Source organism: Pseudorca crassidens, chromosome 3, assembly GCF_039906515.1.
Source record: "Pseudorca crassidens isolate mPseCra1 chromosome 3, mPseCra1.hap1, whole genome shotgun sequence".
NCBI classification, from domain to species: Eukaryota; Metazoa; Chordata; class Mammalia; order Artiodactyla; family Delphinidae; genus Pseudorca; species Pseudorca crassidens.
The window spans coordinates 118,256,600-118,271,510 of NC_090298.1; the positions used below are offsets into that span (position 1 = coordinate 118,256,600).

The 14,911-nt window shown below is 36.9% G+C and overlaps 1 protein-coding gene across 1 annotated transcript in view; it reads right to left on the reverse strand.

Moving 5' to 3' along the window:
- DIAPH1 (diaphanous related formin 1) overlaps positions 1-14,911 on the reverse strand; it is a 99,552-nt gene that overhangs the window by 16,939 nt on the left and 67,702 nt on the right. Inside the window, exon 19 of the mRNA XM_067732072.1 lies at positions 621-719. Within this exon, the coding sequence (XP_067588173.1) occupies positions 621-719 (99 nt within the window). The remainder of the gene's footprint in view (positions 1-620; positions 720-14,911) is intronic.

Genomic DNA, 14,911 nt, shown 5'->3' on the forward strand with positions numbered 1-14,911 from the left:
AAATGAACAAAAAAATGAACATTCATTCTGATCATTAAATACTACCTATATCAACTCTGCAGAGGAGTTTCTGATCTGAAATTTGCCACCAATCAAAGTTATGAGTATAGGTAGCAAGTTCAGAACAGAACTCTTTGAAGTTATTGATCCTACTCTGAGAAGTACAGGATTTACATTATTTATTCTAAACCACAAAGTTACTTTAGATTTAATGGAAGTCAAGCCAGTGCCCACCTTTAAAGGAAATACTTAAAAGAAAATGAGAAAGAAGGAAATGTGCAGTGCCTAGAACATTTGTGTTAGATTTTCTGTGGATGCAATGGAAATGGTAATGGCTTTGAAATAAGAAAATATGAGGTTCAACTCCCAGACCTGCCTCTTACCTGCTATGTGACTAGGCAAATTCCTAAAAGTCCTATTAGCCTTTATTTTCTTGCTGTGAAACTAGATGCTAACAATCTTGCAGTGCTATTGAAGGGATGAGATATCAGGTATTTACTATGCAATGCCTGGAACTAACAAATGGAAGTTTCATATCAAGGGACCCTGGATCCACGAGAATTAAGCTCTTAGAAAAACTTCTTCATATTTCAAATTGCTGAGATCACAGAGTTACTCACAGAGATTCTGGGCTGTCTTTGAATCCAACACCTTTAACTCTTTTACTTTTTTCTTTTGCACAGATTTCTTTTCTTCTCCACCTTCCTGATCCTTCTTGGCTAGCGAGGGAAAGATTAGAGAAGTATGATTAAGGACAAACCACATCTATGTCTAAACGAACTACTGTTCCAGCCTAGAGATACTCTTCACTTCCTCTCTATTAGTAATGGTCTTCCTATTAAATTCCTTCAAGGATAACCTCCTCTTTAGCCACCCACCCTTCTATTAGTGACTTCCCCCTCCAGCTATAATAAATATATCATTTTCATTTCTTTAATAGTTAGCAATAATACTTTCCCACCCATAGCCTATCTACTTGTAGGGAACAGCAAATTTTCTTTCTGTAAAGGACCAAATAGTAAATATTTTAGGCTTTGCAGACTATGTGGTCTGTCTCAACTGCTCAACTCTGCCACTACAGAGTGAAAGCTGTCACAGACAATACATAAACCAATGAGCATGACTATGTTCCAATGAAACTTTACTTACAAAAACAGGTGGTCAGCCTAAGGGCTATAGTTTGCCAACCCCTGTACTAGAGTCTTCCACTGTGTTATCCTTTTGTGCTTATTATTACTTATCTTTCAAGCTCTGTCTTGATTATGAACTCCCTATAAACATTCTCTTGATCCCCAAATGGTTATGATCTCTCTCTGAATCCCCACTGAATGTGATACTTTTTTACAGCAAGTCCTCTCACTGACTTTGTCACAATCACATATAATCTCTCCCTTACAAGATGAGGACTTTGTTATTCCTCTTCGAAAAATCTCATGGCATAAAAATATATTCCTAGTATATAAATATCATGTTGGTACACACACAGAAGGTATAATATACTCCTTTCCTTCTACACTCTTCTCAGATTATCCAAAACCAATGTATTCTTCTCTGATAAATGTAGTCACTCTCTGCTTTGATGAACTAATTTTCGTGGTATCTGTCACTTAGATTTCATTCAACAATTAATAATTCAATGTTCATGACATTTCATATATATCATCTTGATCTTTCTAAATCCTGTGTTACTTTGTAAGTGTGGATACCTTCCCACCCCATTTGGATTTTGAACTTCAAGAGCATGGGCAAAATAATTCTTCACTATATCACTCCCTCAGCACCTAGCATGACAGTAACATCCTCTAAAAAATGATTTACACTGCCTATTGAGAAGGATTCAGCAGCAGATAGAAAGAGAAACAGGAACTGTTCTGGACAGACAATTGTAAAATATTTTGTCAACTTTTCAGAAAGCCTTATGGGACTATCTCTTTAAGAAGTATCAAGAAAGTGAACAAGCTAGTTGCTTTTGAGGAGAGGAATGGGGTGCTTGACTATGGAAGAGGGAGGAATACTCTTCAACACAAACCCTGTTATACTGGTTGAATTTTAAACCATATGAAAAGTATTACCTGGTATAAATAAATAAGAAAGCGAACAAAAAAGAAAGTTATATGGCAAAAGGTACAAAGAACTATTAATAAAAAAACACATCCTTTGGCCTAAGAGTTCTAACTTGAAGAAGGAAAATGCTAAATAGATGAAGATTAGTTATTTAAATAAAGACTTATTGAGTACCTGCGTGTGCCAGGCTCTGTTCTGGGTACCAGGAATAAAACAAAATAGAAAAATAGAGAAAAACTCCTGCCTTCATGGAACTTATATTCTAATGAAGAGAAGTAGACAATAAACCAGCTAATAGATAAAATAGTATATTAGATGGTCATAAGTGCTATGAAAAGAAAACCAAGTAAGGAAGAGAACTGGGGGATTTGATGAGGGGACGGATTATAACTTTAGCGGGATTACCAGGGAAGGTCTTAGTGAGAATGTGACATGACAGTAAAGACCTTTTAGAAGGTGAGAAAGCTAAGCAATTCAGGCAGAGAGAACAACAAATGCAAAGGCCTGAGACAGAAGCAGGCCCTGATGTGCTAAAGGAAAAGCAAAAAGGTCATTATTGGTGGAGTAGATGGAATGAGGGGGTGAGCTGGAGCTGAAGTCAGAGAGGCCCTAAAGACAAATCATGTAAAAAAATGAAGGGCTTCCCTGGTGGCGCAGTGGTTGAGAGTCCGCCTGCCGATGCAGGGGACACAGGTTCGTGCCCCGGTCCGGGAAGATCCCACATGCTGCGGAGTGGCTGGGCCCGTGACCCATGGCCGCTGAGCCTCCGCGTCCGGAGCCTGTGCTCCACAACGGGAGAGGCCACAACAGTGAGAGGCCCGTGTACCGAAAAAAAAAAAAAAAAAAACCATGGGTAGTCAGATAAAAATTTAGACTTAAAACATCCAGACTGTATCACAAAACCTTAGAAGCAGAAGTGAAAAGCTACAGAGTCACTGCTGATGTTGAAAAATAGAAAAAACAGATTCAACTTTTTGCCTGGCAATAAAATAAAAATAAATGAAAAGTATAAATACAAGAAAGAATGGGATGAAAATGTCATTTCTGTGGAAGATATAACTATATGTAGAATTCAAGACAACTACTAGAAGTAATGAAGAACTACTAATGAATAATTCAGTAAAGGTGACAGATAAAAGACAAGCATATGGGCTTCCAGTTTCACCAAAATGTAGTAGCCCCATGTGGAGGAAATACTATTATATTTAAAAATTGGGGAAGGTAAAGGGACCTAAATGGAAATACAGTTTCTACACTTCACGTGGACTGGTAAAACACTGATATCATTAGACTGGGAAAAGTTATGTGTGTATAATGTAATAGCTAGAGCAACACCTAAGCAAACTGTATAAAGTAATATACTCAGGCATTATAAATAAATTAAAATGGAATAAAAAATATTCAAAAAAACACACAGAAAAGTAAGAAAAGAGAAAAGGAGGAAGCATACAGAAAACAACACAGTGGCAGACTTAAGCCCTAAAATATCAGTAGTTACCTTTAATATAAACGGTCTAAATATACCAACTAACTGAGATTGGTTGTAGTGTAAGTACCTGACAGTTTGTTTTTTTTTTAAATTGTAATATAAGTACCTGATAATAAGCTTTTGATTGCTGAGGCATCCACTCCAAAGACATCCATCTTGAATAAACATATTGCCAGCTACACAACTAGATAAAGAACCAGGCCACCATCCATGAAGTTCCCCTTTTAGAAAGCCGTGGGTGACCTACATAACTGATCATTAGAGTGACCCTGCTTTTCCTTTTGTGCACTTTAATTCCCGCTCTCATGTTTTAAATTCACCAATAAAGAGTGAACCCATGAAACCCTAGGCACCTCACCCTCAACCCCAATAAAGGAAGAAGCCCAGGGATGACCTAGAGCCCCCTACCCATCTCTCTTCCTGTGACCTCAATGTGTGGCCTGAGACATGTCATGTCAGGACCTGTGAGCAATAAAACCTTGCTTGTTCTCTGATGCTTGTTGCTGAGGTGCATCTTGCAATCCTAATAAGAACCACAAGGGCTGGTCCAGCCACAACACTGGCCCAGGTAAGTGCCCCCAGGCATTCCCAGGCAACAGCATTGGTAGGCTGAGACCTACACAAAATATGGCAGAATGGATTAACAAAAGACCCAACAATATGCCGTCTGTAAGAAACTTTCTTCAAACACAAAGGCTGAATGTAAAAGGCTGAAAACAGATATACCATGCAAACATTAAGAGTGGCTATATTCTATCCAGTGAGTAGAATTCAGAGCAAAGAAAATAGCTGGAAACAAAGAGGGACATTACATGATGATTAAAGGATCAATCCACCAGGAAGACATAACAATTCTAAATGTGTATGCACCAAACAACAGAGCCTTAAATATAAGAAACAAAAACTGATAGAGATGAAATGAGGAAACCAGCATAGCCAAGCCACAATAATACTTCAAGGCATTGATACCCTATCTCAGTAATGGGTGGAACTCTACACAAAAAATCAACAAGGATATAGAAGTGAACAGTAAAATCAATCAACAGGGTCTAATTGATATATACATATATAGAACACTTCATCCAACAAGAGCAGAATAAATTTTTTTAAAGTGCTCACTGAATATCCACCAAGAAAAATATCCACCTGGGCCATAAAATAAACCTCAACAAATTTAAAGGATTAAAATCATAGAGCATGTTCTCTGACCATAATGGAATCAAACTGTAAATCAATAACAGAAAGATAACAGGAAAACATCCAAACACTTGGAAACTAAAGAACCACTTCTAAATAATTTGTGGGTCAAAGAGGAAATCTCACAATAAATTTTAAAAATACATTAGAAATGAATGAAAATGAAAGTACAACATATCAAAATATATGGGGCATAGCTGAAGCAATGCTGAGAGGGAAACTGACAGTGCTAAGTTTATATTAGAAAAGAAGAAAGAGCTCAAATCAGTAATCTAATTTCCTACTTCAACAAAGTAGAAAAAGAAGAAAAAAAAGAAACCCAAAGCAAGCAGAAGGAAGGAAATATAAAAGAACAGAAATCAGTAACAATGAAAACAACAGGAAAAAAAAAAATCAACAACGCAAAAAGCTGGTTTAAAAAATAAATTAATAAAATAGATACACCTCTAGAAATACTGACAAAGATAAAAAGAGAGAAGACCTATCTCTCCAACATCAGGAATGAAACAATATCACTTTAGGTCCTGCAGCCATCAAAAGGATAACAAGGGAATAATACAAACAACTTAGTACTCATAAACTGAACAATTTACCAAAAAATGGACCAATTCCTCAAAACCCACAAACTACTGAAACTCAACCAAGATGAAACAGATAACTTGAGTATTACTGAAATCATTTAAAAAACTGAATTTATAACTAAAAGTCTCCTGAACAGAAAATCTCCTGGCCAAAAGGTTTCACTAGAGAATTCTACCAAACATTTCAAGAAAAATTAATGCCAATCTCCTCCAAAAAATAAAAAAGGAAAAAAAATACTTTCTACTTCATTTTATGAATGCCACCAAATTATCCACTTTAAATGGTTAATTTTATGATAGGTGAATTTCACCTTAATAAAAAAATCCGTAATTTTTAAACATCTGTTTAAGATATTTAAAATCACTAATTAAATCAGTGAAATTTGAATATGGATTGTATATTAAATAACAGTATTATATCAATGATAAATTTCCTAAATGTGATAATTACACTGTAGTTACGAAAAAGAAAGTCCTTATACTTGGGAAAGGCATGCAGAAGAACTTAGGGGTAAAGGGCCATGAACTTGGTACTTTATCTCAAACAGTTCAGTTAAAAAAGAAAAAGAGAGAATATTCACAGCAGCATTATTCATAATAGCCAAAACATAGAAACAACCCAATGTCCACCAACTGACAAATGGAAAGACAAAATGTGGTATATCTATACAGTAGAGTAGTATTCGGCCATAAAAAGGAATGAAGTGCTAATACATGCTAAAACATGGGTGAACCTTGCAAACATCAGGATTAGTGAAAAAGTCAGACACAAAAGTGTACATATTGTATGAGTACACTGATACAAGACATCTAGGATAGGCAAATTCAGAGACAGAAAGTAGATCAGTGGTTGCCAAGTTGTGGGAAAAAGAAGTGGAGAGTGCCTGCTAATGAACTGAGGGTTTCTTTTGTGTGTAATGAGAATGTTCTAGAATTAATTCAGTGGCTGCACCACTTTGTGATATACAAAAGACCATGGAATTGTACACATTAAGGGTGAATTTATCTTAATACATAAATAAACACATACATGCATACAATGAACCACAGGTCTAGACAGAAACCCTAAAACTATTAACCTTCTAAAAGAAATCATATGGAATTCCCTGGTGGTCCAGTGGTTAGGACTTGGTGCTTTCACTGCCATGGCCCAGGTTCAATCCCTAGTCGGGGAACTAAGCTCTTACAAGCTATGCAGCACAGCCAAAAAGAAAAAAAAAGACATCAGAAAAATTTTCACCACTTTGGAGTAGGCAAAGATCTCTCAGAAATAAAAAAGTACAAACCATGTGGTAGGAAGAATCCTAAGTTGGCATCCTGGGATTTTCTTGGAGTTCTAGGAAACTAGGAGTTTCCCTCCTAGTGCACATACCCTGTATAATCCTCTCCCTTGAATGTGAGTGGGCTTGACTTATTTTGGTGAGCCCTTTTTTTTGTTTTGTTTTGTTTGTTTGTTTTTGGTTTTGTTTTTTTGCGGTACGTGGGCCTCTCACTGTTGTGGCCTCTCCCGTTGCGGAGCAACAGGCTCTGGACGCGCAGGCTCAGCGGCCATGGCTCACGGGCACAGCCGCTCCGCGGCATGTGGGATCTTCCCGGACCGGGGCACGAACCCGTGTCCCCTGCATCGGCAGGCGGACTCCCAACCACTGCACCACCAGGGAAGCCCTGGTGAGCCCTTTTAAACAAGGGTTTAGAGCTCAGAGACAAGAGAAGTCAGAGAGATTTGAAACTGAAGCAGATGCTCTCTTGTTTTTCTTGAAGAAGCAACCGCCATGTTGTGGAGAAGGCCATGTGGCAGGAAACGGTGGGCAGCCTCCAGGAGCTGAGAACAGCCACTGGCTGATGACCAGCCAGAAAAGAGGAACCTGTGTCCTACAATTATAAGGAACTGGATTCAGCCAAATACCACATGAGCGTGGCAAAGGACACTGAGCTCCAGAAGGCAATGCGGCCCAGCCAGAACCTTGACTTCAGTTTGGTGTGACCATGAGCAGAGGATCTAGCTAACTTGGATTCCAGACCCATGCAAACTGTGAGATAATAAATCTATGTTGTTTTAAACTGCTAAGTTTGTGGTAATTTGTTCACGGCAATAGAAGATAACACAAAACATAAAAGAAAAAATTGATAAAGTGGACTCTATAAAAATTTAAAAGTTTTATTCTTCAGAGACACTGCTAAGAAATAAAAAGACAAGCCACACACTGGGAGAAAAATGCCTGCAAAACACATTTTTGATAAAGGACTAGTGTTCAGAACATATAAAAAAAGTCTCATGAGTCAACCATAAGAAAACAAACAACCCAATTTTTTAAAACAGGCAAAAGACATTTGGACACTTCACCGAGAAGATACACAGATGGTACATAAGCACAGAGAAGGATGCTCAACATCATTAAGTCATTAGGAATACGAACTAAGAATTAAATTAATTAGGAATTAAAACTATAATGCCCAACCCACTAGAATCACTAAAATGGAAAAACAAAACTGATGATACTAAGTGCCGGTGAGGATGCAAAGCACCTGCAACTCTCATACATTGATGGTGGAAATGAAAAAAATGGTACAGCTACTTTCGAAAGTAAAGTGAAAACAGTTTGGCAGTTCCTTATACAGTTAAACATACATTTATTGTAACATATGACCCAACAATCCCATTCCTAGGTATCTGTCCAAGAAAAAGAAAAACATGTATGTCCAGACAATATCTTGTATGCAAATGTTTCTATTGGCTTTATTCATAAATGCCCAAAACTGGATTCAACCCAAATGTCCATCAACCAGTGAATGGACACAAGGAAATACTACTCAGCAATAAAAAGGAATGACCACGCATGCAAACAACATGGACAGATCTCAAACACATGATGCTTGGTGAAAGAATCCAGACTTCAAAGACTCCTCAGTGTATGATTCCATTTATATGACATTCTGAAAAAGAAACTGTAGGGACAAGAAAACATATCAGCCCCTGCCAGGGCCTAGTGGTGAGGAGAGGCGATGGACAAATGGGGAGGAGGAAACTTTAAGAGTGATGAAAATGTTCTCTATCTTTACATGGCTGTATACATTTGTCAAAATTCACAGAAACGTACACATAAAAAGGGTAAATCTTACTGTATGCAAATTATGCCTCAATAAACCTGCCTAAACACACTGTATCTTCAAGGCCAATAAAATGTATTAGTATAAAGCTATAGTAACTCTAAGAGTGATAATGAAAGAAGAACAAATGAAGTTCTTAATAATAAATAATAATAAATAGAAGAGATTCTAGAAATAGATACGAAACACATTTATATGCTAAAGTAAAAACTCAGATTAATTTAAAAAAGTATAGTCTAACACAGGAGTTGGTAAACTTTCTTAAATGACCCGAAAGTAAATACACGATTCTGTGGGCCATACAGTTTCTGTTGGAACTACTCAACTCTGCTGGTATAATATTAAAGAAGTCAGAGCCAATATGTAATCAAATGGGCACGGCCACGTTCCAATAAAACTTTATTAACAAAAATGGGTTGGTCATAGTTTTCTGACTCCTGATCTAATCAATTGTGTTGGAACAACTGGCTCTCCATGTTAAAGGAAAATAGTTAGATCCTAACTTTACACTATTCACAAAAATAAACTCCAGATACATTAAACAGCTAAATGTTAAAAACCAAAATACAGTATTATTTTGAATAAATGAAAACTTTCCTAAGAATAACACAAAATAAAGATGGTATAAAGGAAAAGACAGATTGATTTGAGTACATAAAATTTTTGTTTTTCAGTGTGAAAATCATCATAAAATATATGAAAAGAAATGAAAATTTCCATTTCCAGTATTGGGGGTCAAGTCTCCCATGGAAAAACATCTAAAAATGCTGGTATGGTATTTTAAAAAATCACCTTGAAGCACAGAAGAGCTGAGAAGATGATGAATTGCTCCAGAGAAACAGTGAGCAAAACACTGGAGCATTGTTCCAATATCAGTTTGAGGGCTTTGTGCAGCAAGGGGGTACACAGGAATCAAGATCCAGTTTCTGCCTAATGTGGGGAATCTCATATGAGACTCTCTCCTGTTTAGCTGGGAACCCAAAAGGCTACATCCTCAGAGATAAAAGTGATCACAACAGGCTTGCACTTGGGAGCCCTAGAAAGCCTACACTCTAGGAAGAGGGTGAACCAGAGGTAGATCAAGCCTTTCCAAAACCACAACCAAACCTTGGCATAGCTCACTCCCTGACTGCATGAAGGTGATCAGCCCACACACTTATCTGCCTAGAGAGGAAAACACAATAGGAACAGACTTATGCATGATCCAGACATTGGAGCTTTAAAGTAATGATAGCTAACATGTTCAAGAATATTGAGGGAAAAATAAAAATAGATGAAGATGAAGAACTAGAATTTATTTAAAAAAATAAATAAATGGACGTTCTAGAACTAAATGAAATTAAGAGCTCTATAGATGGGTTTAACTAGAGACAAAATAGAAGTTACTGAATTGCAAGACAGATCAATAAAAAAGATACAAACTACAGGGCTGCCCTGGTGGCGCAGTGATTGAGAGTCCGCCTGCCGATGCAGGGGACACGGGTTCGTGCCCCGGTCCGGGAGGATCCCACATGCTGCGGAGCGGCTAGGCCCGTAAGCCATGGCCGCTGAGCCTGCGCGTCTGGAGCCTGTGCTCCGCAACGGGAGAGGCCACAACAGTGAGAGGCCTGTGTACCGCAAAAAAAAAAAAAAGATACAAACTACAGCAGAGGGATAAAAGACGGAAAGTAACAAAAAGAGTGCAAGGGACGTGTGTAATTGGAGGCCCAGAAAGAGAAGAAAAAATTGGACAGAGCAATTAACAATATGGTGCTGTACATGTAAAAACTCATTAAGACGACAGATCTCATGTTAAGTGTTCTTCCAACAAAAATGAAAATGAAAACAAGGGGACTTCAGAAATCTTTTGGAGGTGATGGATATGTTTACTACCTTGATTGCAGTGATGGTATCACAGGTATATGCATATGTCCAAACTCATCAAAATGTATACATTAAGTATGTGCAATTTTTTGTATATTAAATATACCAGAATAAAGCTGAAGGCTGGAGAAGGGGGAGAAATGTGACTTGGAGCATGGGAAAAGTCCCAGGATTTCAGTCTCAAACAGAAGCCTTAGACAGGTACTCAGGGAAAGTAAAATATTAAAAATAACAAAGCAAAAACAAAAAAGCCCCATGACACACACACGTAAAATGGAATGCTAAATGTGATATTCACTGGCACTGGATTTGAAAGCAAAATAAAATGCCAATAATTAAAACAAAAAACAAGAAAAACTAGACAGGAGCAGTATTTGAAGAGAAAATATTTGTTCTAAAAGTGATGAAGACTTCAACACACAGAATCAAAAGCTCAGAGAACCCCAAGTATGAATACAAAGAAAACCACACCATAGCACATTATCACAGTAAAACTGCTAAAAGTCAGAGTAAAAAATAAATTCTCAAAGTAGCAGGAGGTGGAACGTGTCTTCAAATGAATAACAGTAACACTGACAGTGGAGGGTTTGGTTTGTTTGTTTGTTTCTTAAGGGAAAACAAAAAATATCCTTCAAAAATGTAAGTGATGGGGCTTCCCTGGTGGCGCAGTGGTTGAGAGTCTGCTTTCCGATGCAAGGGACACGGGTTCGTGCCCCGGTCCAGGAGGATCCCACATGCCGCGGAGCGACTGGGCCCGTGAGCCATGGCTGCTGAGCCTGCGCGTCCGGAGCCTGTGCTCCGCAACAGGAGAGGCCACAACAGTGAGAGAGAGAAAGGCCCGCGTATCACAAAAAAAAAAAAAGTAAGTGAAATAAAGATATATCCAGACAAAAACAGAGAATTCATTACAAGTTGACCTGAACTAAAATAAATAGTAAAGGGGGTATTTATTTATTCAAGCAGAAAATAAAGTATCCCAAAAGGAAATACAGAAATGCAGGTAGGAAGGAAAAACACTAGAAAGGAGTTTTTAAGTGAATACTGATATTATAAGAGTAAAAATGTTTATAGGGTTTAAAAAATATGTAGAATTAAAATGCATGAAATCCATGACTCAAAAGATGTGTAGTGCATAGAGTTAAAATATTGTAAAGTTCTAACATTACCTGGAAGGTGGTAAAAGTTCTAATATTTATTAGGTTGTAATAAGTCAAGCATGCATGTTGTAATTTTTAAGGTATACACTAAAAGGATAGTAAAAAAAAAAACGTGTAACTAAGAATAGGGGAAATGTGAAATAATAAAGTTTTAAATGAATCAGTAAGAAGAACAGAAAAAGGATGTAAATTGGAAAAATCAAACAGAAAACAAAGAGCAATTTGGTATATATCAATTCAGGTGGATTAAATACTTTGCAATGAAAAGACTAAGATCATCAGACTGGATTTACAAAACACACACACTAAATATGTACTGCTTACAAGGGACACACCTTAAATAAAGACACAGAAGTCTTAGGACAAAATAGTGGAAGAAAATATACTAACCAAAAGAAAGCTGATGTAGCTGTACTAATATCAGATAAAGATTTTATCTGTAATAATGCTACTGCCTTGAATAGACACATTTCATAGTGATAAAGGGTCAATCCACAAGGAAAATATGATCATTCTAAATCTAAATACATCCAATAATTTAGTTTCAAAATATATAAAGTAAAAATTGAACTAAAAGAAAAGGGTAAATCCATAACTACAGAGGAAGAATTAACACCCTTTGTACAGTAACTAATAAAACAAGCAGACCAAAACTTGGAAGGGATATAGAAAATATGAACACATCTAACAAACTTGACCTAATTGACACATTAGAACAATGCATCCAACAGTGACAAATTACACCTTTTTTTCCACACACACACAGCACATTTACCAAAATTTACCATATGCTGGGCAAACCAACAAATTTCAAAGGATAGAAATCATTCAAAGTATTTTCTCTGATCACACTAGCATTGGAAATCAGTAAAAGGATAACTACAAAGTTCCCAATTATTTGGATACTGAATAAATATCCAAATAACTCTGGAGTCAGTGAAGAAATCACAAAAGAAATTAGAAAATATTTTTAACAGAATGAAATCAACATATTACATAGAACAGATAGAACTAGTAGAAAATACAAAATAAGATGGTAGATTTAAATCCAAATATTTCAGTAATTATGTTAAGTACAGACAGACTATATGCTCCACTTAAGACCAACAATGTAGATGATGAAGGTACATTAATATTAGTCAGTTTTCCAGGCAACAGAAAGCATTACAAAGATAAATAGGGACACACTATAACAATAAAAGTTTTAGTTTGTCAGGAAAATATAAGAATTTTGAGTTTGTATGCACCTGATAACAACACATATTTATGTATTAAGATATATAAAGCACCAAAAAAGGATAAGCTTAATCTAATCATGAGGATACATTAGGCAAATACATACTGAGGGACATTCTACAAACTAACTGGTCTATCCTCTTTAAAAAAATGCCAAGGTATTAAAAGATAAAGACCAAGGAACTACAATGAGAAGTCTGACTCCATTTTTGGTTTGACGGTTGACAGCTGTTAAGCCTCACCTCTCCCACTTCACCTTGTGCCTCACATCTGGGCCAAGGAACACAGAGGCCTCAGTGCTCCCTCCTTGGTGCCAGTGGAGATTCAGACTATGCAAGGTCCTTGTGCAGGAACTCTAAGCCTGACCCTACCCTAAACACAATAAAAACTTAGGCCAGTCTCCTTTCCTTGCCCTTTCAAGCCATTTCAAACCTGCTTGAGAGGACTATTCTCCTCTTCCCAGAGACCTCAATCATTTAAGTTAATAAACCTTTTCATACCCTCTTGGTGTGTGTGGGGCATCATCATTCTTGACATCCAAACCAAATTTTGAGTAGGGGTCCATATGCCTTTGCAGGTGACCATAACAGAAATTATTCCCAATTAAAGAATACTAAGGGACAACTGAATGCAATGCATGATCCAGTATTTTTTCTGCAAAGGATGTCACTGTGACAACTGGCAAAATCTAAAGGTCAGGTTAAATAATATTATTACATTAATGTTAATTTCCTAATTTTGATATGTGGCTATGGATCTACTATTAGCACATGCACACCAAAGGATAAAGAGGCAACTGATCTGTATGCTTCAGAAAAATATAATAACACACACACAGAAGGGTAAGGCTAATGTGGTAAAATGTGAACATCTCAGGAATGTGGTAAAGTATGTGCAGGAAATTTTTTGCTTTATTCTAGCAACTTTTCTGTAAGTCTGAAATTGATATAAAAAGTTGATATAAAAAATTAAAAGAAGAAATATAAAGCAAAAACTGACAGAATTACAATGCTAAATCCACAAAGTGGGATGTTTCAACCATTTCTCTAAGTAACTGATAAAACAAGCAAACAAAAAGTAAAGATACAGAAAATTTAAGCCACACAATTAACCAACAGGACCTAATGGAGATATATACAACACTTCATGCAACTGAAGAACAAATACATGAATTTCAAGTGCACATAGAACATTTATAATATTTAACAATATTCAGAGTCATAAAGGAAAACTCCACAAATTTCTTAAGACTGAAATCACAAGAGCAGTGACCAGTTAGGCCTCCCCTCCTAAAGTATTGATTGTCAGTGCATATTAGCCAGGTGGTGCACTTTAGCTACCTTAGACAATGCTATCAAGTATGCTGGGAAGGGAGGAAGCCCTCTCTGCATGTGGAAGAGCCCATGTTTGGACTAACCTTCTTCTGACATTGCAACAATAACAACCAGACAACCATGACATGTGGGTGGAGTCCATCAGGTAAAGTGCGCAAAGTAAACTACCTCAAGGTATGAAATCACCTCAGCAATTACTTTCCTTTTTGTCCCCCCCACCTCTTCTCTTTTTTTAAAATCTTTTTTTCTTTGTGGCTTGCTGATTTCATACATAAAAGAAAAGGAAAGCAAAAACCCCAAAAAAACAAAAAACAAGAGCACTGACCAAAACACAACTAGCTAGAAATTAATAAGACATTTATAAAAATCCTGAGAACTCACACTGGTAGACAGAATAATGTTTCCCCAAAGATATCCACATCCTAATTCAACTTTACATACAAAAAGTACATTGCAGGTGTGGTAAAGTTGATCTTGAGATGGGAGGATTATTCTGGATTACCTGGTTGATCCCATGTAATTACAAGGATCCTTATAAGAAGGAGGTAGGAGGGTCACAGCAAGACAAGAGACATGATGACAGAAGCAGAGGAGAGAAAGAGAGACAGAGATAGAGATATGAAGATGCTATGATGCTAACTTTGAAGATGGAGAAGGGGCCCTAAGCCAAGGAATGCAGGCAGCCTCTAGAAGCTGGAAAAGGCAAGGAAACGGATTCTCCCCTAAAGCCTCCAAAGGAAACACAGCTCTGTCAAAACCTTGATATTAGGACTGTGGACTCCAAATAAATTTATATTCCTGTTAAAGTCACTAAATTTGTGGTAATTTGTTATAGCAGCAATAGGAAATTAATACATTCCATATATCTAGAAATAAAGCACT